Consider the following 9743-nt stretch of genomic DNA (forward strand, 5'->3'; position numbering starts at 1 on the left):
ACATATATATATAGGTGGGAGGGAGAGGAGGCATCCAAGGAGGCGCCCAAGTATGCCGAGTCCTACTTGGGGCCTTCCTATGGCCGGTGCCCCCATACCTTATCTGCTGGAGGGGGAAGGAAAGAGGAGGGAGGAGGGAACGAAGGGGGAGGCCGAATCCCTCCCCTTTCCTTCTCCCTTCCCCTCTTTCCTTCTCCTCTGGTTCGGCCCATATGGGGTGCGCACCAGCCCCTGATGGCTGGTGAGTTTCCCCTCTTGGCCCATTAGGACCATATCTTTTGTCGGGGGTGCCCGAAACCCCTTCCGGTAGGTACCCAGTACCCTCCGGAACATTTTCGGTGTACGAATACTATCGTACTATATATCAATATTTACCTCTAGACCATTTTGAGACTCCTCATCATGTCCATGATCTCATCTGGGACTCTGAACAATATTCGGTCACCAAATCACATGACTCATACTCCCACCGTCCCAAAATAAGTGTCTCAAGCTTAGTACAACTTTGCACTAAAGCTAGTACAACATTAAGACACTTATTTTGGGACGGAGGGAGTATAATACAACCTACGGGTTCGAGAACTATGTAGACATGACCGAGACATCTCTCCGGTCAATAATCAATAGAGGAACCTGAATGCCCATATTGGCTCCTATTAGGGGTGGGTGTTCGGTATAAACCGAAAATTCGGTTTCTACCGTTCAGTTTTTTTTTCAAATTCGGCTAGGAAAACCACTAACCGAAAATGGTGACAAAAAATAGCTAACCGAAAATACGATTAACCGAAAATTCGATGCGGTTTTCGGTTATATACCGAAAGACCATGCTTGTAGTATTTGTGCTTGAATGGATGCAGCGGCGCCCTCTTATATAGGCAAAAAACTTGGTTGATGTCCTTGGTCGGGCGAGGTGGGACTAAAGAAACAAAACGTTCTGGTCAGTTGTACCTGTACGCTCGCACGGCCGCACACACCCTTCACCAAAAAGCCCATGTGAGCTGGGCCTTGCATGCTTGCATGCAGTTTTGTCAAGGAGGCCCATGCTATGCATGACGCGCACGGTGCGTTGGTGGCGATCGTGGGCGAGTTCTCGAGAAAAAGGGATCGTGGGCGCGACTCTCGGGAGCGTTCTGCAATACATCACCTAGTGACTAAGTCCTTAGTCGTTTGCTTGCAAGCTTATGATGTGTATTACCGAGATGGCCCAGAGCGATACCTCTTCGATACTCGGAGTGACAAATCCTAATCTCGATCTATGCCAACTCCACAAACACCTTCGGAGATACCTGTAGAGCATCTTTATGATCACACAGTTACGTTGTGACATTTGATGATACACAAGGCATTCCTCCGATATCCGAGAGTTGCATAATCTCATAGTCGAAGGAATAAGTATTTGACATGAAGAAAGCAATAGCAATAAAACTGAACGATCATTATGCTAAGCTAACGGATGGGTCTTGTCCATCAAATCATTCTCCTAATGATGTGATCCCGTTATCAAATGACAACACATGTCTATGGTTAGTAAACCTTAACCATCTTTGATCAACGAGCTAGTCTAGTAGAGGCTTACTAGGGACACGGTATTATTTTATGTATTCACACATGTATTTAAGATTCCGATCAATACAATTCTAACATGAATAATAAACCTTTATCATGAATAAGGAAATATAAAATAACAACTTTATTATTGCCTCTAGGGCATATTTCCTTCATCCCCTAGGGCGCGCCCTAAGGGCTTGTGGAGCACTCGGGACTCTTCTGCCTTCCTCTCCAAGTCCTACGTGTGTCTTCTGGTCCAAGAAAAATCATCGTAAAGTTTTATGCCGTTTGGACTCTGTTTGATATTCCTTTTTTGTAAAACTCAAAAACAAGGAAAAAACAGAAACTAGCACTGGGCTCTGGGTTAATAAGTTAGTCCCAAAAGTAATATAAAATAGCATATTAATGTATATAAAACATCGAAAACAGATAATATAATAGTATGGAACAATAAAAAATTATAGATACGTTGGAGATGTATCACCAGCTTAGCACTTGCTGAACATTTTCCCCTCCAGGGCCACTCGCGTGTGGCGGCTAAGGAGGTCCCAACCCTAGCCCCAAAACCCTTTCCTCCCCGAGATCCCCTGGCCGCCGCTGCCGCCGCCGACGGTGGCGGTGGTGGCGCCCGGCCGTCGAAGACGGTGGGCGAGGTTGGCGCGCCCAGACGGACCTCCTCGCGGGGGAGCAAACGTCAAGTGGGCGATGCGGGGAGAGCTTCTGCAGTGGGACGGAGCATGGCGAGGGCGTAGCGGCGCGACGGAGCATGGTCGAGATCTCATAGAGGAGGTGCTAAAGGGTGGTGTCATCTCGAAGGCGCCGGCGTGGGAGTGGCGTTGCCGTGCGAGCTCCTGGTGGCGTCGGTTGGTGCCGAAACAGGAGTTGGAGGCAGAGGCGTGGGAGCAGACAGATGCGGCGCGACTCGGCCAGATGTGACGCGGCTCGGCCTGGTGTGTAGCATGGCCTCATGGTGGTGTCGGCCTCTTGTTAGTGCCGGCACAGTGGAGGCGGGGGCGTGGGAGAGGGCTGATGTGGCGCAGCTCGACCAGGTCCCGCTAAGGTGTGGATTGGTGTGCGTGGTGGTGCGTTTTGGATCAAGGGCTTGTTGGTGCCTGATCTGGCGCTCAGGTGGCGACCGTTGTGTTGCTCCTTTGGTGTGTGGGTTGCTGCAGGCTCTGCGGTTGTCCTTGTCGTGCCGGAAGTGGAGGATGTTCTAGAGCCGCGAGTTCTTAACCGCGAGGGAGGAGAAAGAAGGGTTGCGTTCCTTCGGCTATGTGTGGTATCGGTGTTCCACAACATTAGGATCTCTATGGCGAGGTGTTGCGGCGGCGATGGAGTTAACAATCATGGACAGTTGCCCCAATCCAATGGGCAGGTATGGAGGTGCATGATGTTACGGAGGAAAATCCTTCCCGTCTTCGGTCGGTGCTAGTGGCGACGGCGCCTATGGGGGTCATTCCCCTCCTTGCATGCGTCGCAGAGGTGTGTCGGCATCTCCCCCGTTCTTGCTTGGGTTGTTGTCTCTGGGCGAAAGCTTAGGTTCGTTCCGGATCGACGATGCCGACATCTCGGCGTCGTGACAGCTGGAACTCGCCATGTTTACAAAGCCACATGAAGCAGTTGCGTTGACGCTTTTTCTTTTCCTTTTTCAAATGAGATGCATCGACGGCCGAGGCACACGGGAGGTGGATATGACTAGTGCATCAGACCTGAATTTCCCAAACTTTTCTCTTGAGCTCCGAACTTCACTTGTAACTAAAATTTGATGACACGTTGTCTCGGGCGCCAACCACCCTCTTGTAATGGTCACTGTGGGGAGGAGTCCCCACCTGAATATGTTTCATTCATAGTTGGCTATGAGGCTTTTCTTTTCGAGAGTATGCCACGGTGTATCATATTTTTATAAAAAGGAGAAAACAATTACAAAAGACTAGCTCGCACTCCGAACAAGTGTAGAACACCATCACACACATTACAACCCAACGCATGTAGCCTGCCCCAAGCAAAAGATCAAAGTTGTGTCTCAATCGACACCAATCACCTCAAAGAACAACAACTGCAGCCGGACCATCCTTGCCGACGCACCAACCACCCGTCTTTACCTAATAATGAAGGCGCTATTGCTTCTGGTCGTCCGTCATCGAAATTGCCCCTAAAGTTGCAAAATATTACGTACTGATGCCATCTATAAGTGATAAAAACGTTTCACACACGGGAATCCCCGCATGGGCCGGCCCAATAGGAACTTTTCTTACTGCGCTCTGCGTGCTGGGAGAAGAAACTGCGTGCCTATTTGAGCAGGCCCATGTCCGTGCGGCCTGTTTTTTAAATTTTGTGTTTTATTTTCGATTTTATTTTCTTTTTTTTTCTAATTTAAATAATTTGGTAATTAAAAAAAGGAAAATTCAAAAGTGTGAATTTTGAAATAAAATGTTTATTAATTCACAAATGTTTGTGGACTCAGAAAATGATCATGATTTAAAAAAAATGTTCGCATATTCCAAGAGTATTCACAATTTTGAAAACAAAAGTTCGCAAAATCAAAAAAATGTTCATGTTTTTTTTTCAAAAAGTTCGTGTATTCAAAATGTTAATGGAATTGAACGAAATTTTGACAATTCATAAAATGTTCGTGACTTCAAAAATATCCTAAAAGTCAAAAACTGTTCGTGACTTACGAAATAGTTTATTCATTCATAAAATGTTTCCTGATTCACAAAATGATCATGCATTTGAAAAAATGTTTATTAACTCAGAAAAATGTTCGTGAATTTTAAAAATTGTTTCACCAAACAATTTCCAAAAAAAGTTAGTCGATTCAAGAAATGTTCGCCTATTCAAGATTTTTTTAAATGTCACAATTAAAATAAATGTTTGCAAATAGTATAAAATAAACTGTAGAAGTGTTCACGAATTTGAAAAATGTTCACGATGTTGTCCACCAGTTTAGAAAAATGTTCATGATTTGTAAAAACTGTTCACGATTTCATGAAAATAAGAACGATAGTGTATCTCGGTGATGCAAGAAAATGTGATCATGGCCACTGGAGATTATGATTTATTTTTCTTCCGTTGCAATGTGCTGTCCCTTTCGCTAGATCTAAAAATGTTCGTGAATTTATAAATTGTGCCCCTAATTTTTTTAAACATATTCATCAATTCTAGAAATGTTCACTGATTCAAGAAAATTGTTTTAAAAATATTCACTATTTAAAAAAAATGTTTGCAAATCGTATTAAAGGTTCATAAATTCAAAAAATGTTCATGGATTTGAAAAATGTTCATGATTTCAGATATGTGTACCAGTTTTTAAAAATGTTCATGATTTCACGAAATTGAGAGTGATAGTGTTTGTCAGTGATGCAGCAAAATGTAGTCATGACCATTGGAGATTATGAAAAAAAATCTACCGTTGCAACGCACGAGCCTTTTTGCTAGTGAATGCCCAAAAGGAGATGGCGAGTGTGTGGCAGTACTTAGTTGGTCTCGAAAAAGCCATCGTCTTTGATTCATCGGCAATAACGTACATTGGCCGAGCACCCAAGACCTCCAAGCCATGTGTCCTCACGCTATGCTCCCAACAGTTCAATCGGTACATCTGAGTTGTAACTACAATTAAGATTAAATTTCTCGTTCATGTAACAGCAAGTGTCAATCTCTGAGCTGCTTTTGGAAACAAGCAAGCCGTTCTTCCAATACCAGTACCAACACCAAAACTAGTATATTTTGGCAGACCAGGACAAGGTGAGGAGAGATGATAGAAAATTAAGTAGAGCGGTAATAAGCCAACCAAAATAATTGCATCATCCGTGCCATATTGAAGTACTTTCAAACACCGCATTGTCCAAAATTAAACTTGCATGTTCTCAACTTCCAGAGCTTAAGTTCGTCCTTAGCACCATAGGATGATCGTGTTAGTACTGCTACCAAAACAATATATGAAAAAAAAGGAAATAAACACAGTATGACATAATACTAGCAAGTACTTCCTCCGCCCTAAAATAAGTGACTCCATTTTGGACTAACTTAGGATGCAAGGGCCATGAGCTAACGATCTATCCATCATTGGATGAGCCAACGATAGTGAAATCTGTCTTGACGACACATCTTGATCCTACAACATAGCCTCTCGACGGATTCTTGAATTTTTTTACTGTAAGGAACTTGGACCATCCCCGGCTGCTTTCACCTCCAAACACCAAGAGACCTGTGATCACCGCAAAAGTAAGATCAACTGAAATCAGGAGGTCCCAAATTCTAATCGCCACTGATAGTTGCTAAGGAGAGCGGAACCTGAAGTTATGGTGGAGTGTTTCCCGTTCTTTTGGTCCAGGATGGATAGAGTCAATTCAACTACCTTCCCAGACTCGTCACAGAGCTTATCCGAGGACTCCAGGTATAAGAACAAGGAGACATGGTTGGTGATGTTTCTGCGACCATGCGGATACATACCAACATGCCTGTTGACACACATGTAGAGTGGCAATCAAAATATACTCATCGAGTTTGCAGACTGAATATTCAGCAACACCGTTAGGTGATGCATCGGAGTGTGTTTCTGTGTGTCTCTAAATATATACTAGAACCAGAGTTGCTTGGTTCCATTTATAGAAGTTGGGTTGATATAGTCCGTTGGGATATCTGAAGTGGCTATGGAACTTGCGTTACACAGACTTCTGGATGTCCCTATGACATTAGTAATGTAACTTGGCATGGTACATTTACGATAAATGGACTAATGTTGCATGCATATTATTAATAAACACCATTTATATGTAACTGATGAAAGATATGAGTACCATTTATGTCCACCAACTTCGAATGTAGGAGAACAAACAAAGTACTTCGAGTCCAATTCGTGGTAGTTGTCCATGATCCAGGTGTAGGTCCCTTTGATGAGCCCTTTCTTCTGGATAAAAAGGTTCTGTACTGTGGTAACCTTCTTCGGAACCACAGCAGCCTTCTTTTCAGTAGAAAATAATTTAATTTCCAATATCTTAACACCAAAGACACAGCTATCATCAACTAGAAAAGCAGATGATTTTAGTAGCTCCTGAAGAGGGATCAAACATTCATTCTTCGAGAGTGTATTGTTCAAATCAAAGTTGTGGCTAGCTGCATTCAGGTAAAGATTGGAACATTAGTGAGTGAAAACTTGCATGTAAGCAGCAGCATACCCCAAACAATGTATAAACTCCTTTCACACCCATTACGCATATATGCAAACATGGTATTCCCTCCGTCCGGAAATACTTGTCATCAAAATAAACAAAAGGGGATGTATCTAGATGTATTTTAGCTCTAGATACATCTCTTTTTATTCATTTTTATGACAAGTATTTTCGGACGGAGGGATCTCTCTGTTCCAAAATAAGTGTCGTGGTTCTTGAACTAATACCACGACACCTATTTTGGAACGGGCGGAGTAGCAATATAGTGAATCCCATGTAGAATTATAGCTCAAACTTATATAGCATAGTCACAAAGGACTAGGGAAGGGAATCCCAATTGTAATAGGTTGGATGTGCACAAAAGAAGCATTGAAAAATACCTCTGCGTCCACAATACACCCTCTTTGCACGATTGTATACTGATAACTCAAACACCGCATTTACCGTGTCACACGGCTCCAGGGTTTTCGAGCCTAGCTTAAGACAAAGACTAACATATGGAGTTTCAGCGCCAGGTTTTTTATGCATTGGTATCACTTTCAGGAACCTGGTAAATCAATTGATGGACAAAAATGTAAAACAAGATCAGTCTAGAAGGTATCATAACTGAAGTAAGAATGAGATCTGATTTCTTCACTTCATGCATCCTACGTAATTATGATTGCAAATTTGACTTCATAGCAGCATGATTAGCGGGGGTAATGCACATCCTAAATTAGTATTGCATATGGATATACAGATGACGATTCGAACTACTAAAACAAAAAGAATGGTTTAGTAATAATGCTAGACTGGGGAGCATCATATTTACATCTAACACATAGTAATTGAGTAAAAAATCCTTCTGCAGTTATGATGCATACCACTTGTACCCGGAGTAGTGAAAATGAGAAGATTTTGCTGACTTAGCTCCTGTCTCAAGTAGGGCTGAGAAGTCATGAATTTTCCATTCTAAATCTGGAACATGAGATTTTCCTAAGCTTGCAGGAGCTGAAATTTCCACAAAGGCAGCAACTTAAAATTAATATGCTTTTGCATTTGCAGATGAACAGGCTGCAATGTCTACCATGAGCAAAATGGAAGAAGCAGAACATATTTTCATTGAGCAGAAAATGCAAATAATGTATAAGAGTTTGGCCACAGCTTGTTTTTTTTATCAAAGAAAAGAAAAAAACAATTAAACCCTAAAACAACAAGGACACACAAGGAGCACTTGAAACTCTGTCCATTCCCCTTGTACATGGACAAATAAAATGCAGTTTTGCTAGGACTCATCTAGATGAGATATAGTTTGGTCTCATTCACCTTTTATAGCCATTGGATGTGATGCTATAAGATGCGTGTGTGCTGATGTGGGTTGTACCTGTTTTTATTTTCAAGGTGAATGAGACCAAATTATATCTCATCTAAATGAATTCTAGGCACTCCCAATAAAATGAGTGTGAAGGCATGTAATCTTAATTGTATTAATGTGGTAAGTGGCCCCTATGGTTACTCACTTTGACCAAACAAAACGGAGGGAAAAAAAGGTGTGTTTTTGGGTAACGTAGCAAGAATTACAGTCATCAGCCATGGGTGTTCACGGTGGCAAATCAGACGACCATGACCTCGATGACTGTTGCACCAGCACCACAGGGCCGGGCGCGGGCACAACAGCCACCAGCATGACAAGCCCAGCCGAAGAGCAATCACCGGTACTCCGGTAGCTAATCGTCTTGCTAGTTACAGTACTAAAGATGATAGCGATGATAAGAAGTTCATTCTCTGCAGCATATACCTTTTTTTAGAAAAGGACTGCAGCATATACCTAGAATTGTAGGACCATAAGAATTAAGCGCTACCATCCATGTACTTTTTCCCTGGTTTAGCTTAGCAAATGAGCGCTCTAATTGGTATGTGTGTTCTGTTCATAATATGCACAATCTGAATTTCAATTAGAAAAAGGACCAAGAATACATACATCTACTCCCGGTGTTGCCCATAGCCCCGGCAGGCCTTCCCCTGCTCTCCTCTGCAAGTGCCACAGGGCAGTTCAGAACATGAGTAATCTCCAAAAGTAGTGCAAAAATCTTGACTAAATATAATTACCACGCCACACAAAGATAAGTCACCGTTCCTTAATGACTTACCTACCACTCCGATGTAAAAGCATTTTCCGAGGACAAAATTTCCTCAATCACAATGATAATAATAAATAAGAGATCAAGAAGTAAAATCCCACTCCATAAACAGGTACTACAAATAAAATATAGATTTACAGGAGAGAGGTGTGTAAAAAGCTACACGAGGCAGGGAGGAGAAAAAGACCTGAGTTTTGGGGGCAGGCTGATCGAGCTAGTGTGCGCCTGCCAATGGCTTCCACCGCCGACGGTGGAGGGCTTGAGGCGCGAGGGGGGAGGGCATTTTATATGGACGTGACGTGATTAACCTTCCTCTTTTTTTTTCTGATTCGAGAAAAAACTGATTCCTTCCTAGTTCTACGGAGATATTAGTTTGGATAACATGCACAACAAATTAACCTTGGAGGCCTGAACTTAGTTTGGATATCATCCGCAACAAATTTGGTGAATTAGTTTTTATTGGAGAAAAAACAGACTCCTTCCTAGTTGTACGGAGAGTTCTTTCTCCTCCTCTCGTTGTTGTCGTGGGGAGAACTAGTATGCGATCGGTACTTCAGGTGCGATCGAACGATCCATCCATGTCTACCCTTGGATGGGAAATGTGCTATCCGGATGTAGCAACGTGATTAAGATGTCATATTTTACATAAAACCCCTTTCTTTCTTTCCTCTATGCCGTACTGAGCCCTTCTGATCCCACGTGTGTGCCCAGCCCAAACAAATCCTCTTCATTCTCTCTTCAGAGTTCATATCTAGCCCTTGGCATCACTGCCGTCGGACCTTCCCAAATGTTGCCGCCGTCATCTCCGACGCCGGTGAGTGCACCCATCGTTTGGACTACTTCCTCATCGGACCTTCCATAGATCCCGGCCAGATCTGTTTCCTTTTGCCCCCTTGTGGGCTCG

At 43.1% G+C, this 9743-nt stretch overlaps 1 protein-coding gene across 1 annotated transcript; it reads right to left on the minus strand.

Annotated features, from left to right (window-relative positions):
• Positions 1-5308: 5308 nt before the first annotated feature.
• On the minus strand, positions 5309-9199 carry LOC123177378 (uncharacterized). Its single transcript, XM_044591158.1, has 7 exons — positions 9027-9199; positions 8680-8730; positions 7583-7709; positions 7100-7266; positions 6348-6663; positions 5842-6008; positions 5309-5755 (listed from the first exon to the last, which is right to left on the minus strand). Exons 2-7 carry the CDS (start codon positions 8699-8701, stop codon positions 5604-5606), a joined length of 951 nt encoding a protein of 316 aa, XP_044447093.1. The 5' UTR covers positions 8702-8730; positions 9027-9199; the 3' UTR covers positions 5309-5603.
• Between the last annotated feature and the right edge of the window lie 544 nt (positions 9200-9743).

This window comes from Triticum aestivum, chromosome 1D (assembly GCF_018294505.1).
Source record: "Triticum aestivum cultivar Chinese Spring chromosome 1D, IWGSC CS RefSeq v2.1, whole genome shotgun sequence".
Classification (NCBI taxonomy): Eukaryota; Viridiplantae; Streptophyta; class Magnoliopsida; order Poales; family Poaceae; genus Triticum; species Triticum aestivum.

Coding starts and splice junctions, on each gene's coding strand:
- LOC123177378 (XM_044591158.1), bottom strand. CDS start 8,701: ATGGGCAACACCGGGAGTAGAT. Junction 6,009..6,347: donor GAAGTTGGTGGACATAAATG/GTACTCATATCT, acceptor GTGTGTCAACAG/GCATGTTGGTATGTATCCGC. Junction 5,756..5,841: donor ACACTCCACCATAACTTCAG/GTTCCGCTCTCC, acceptor CGGTGATCACAG/GTCTCTTGGTGTTTGGAGGT.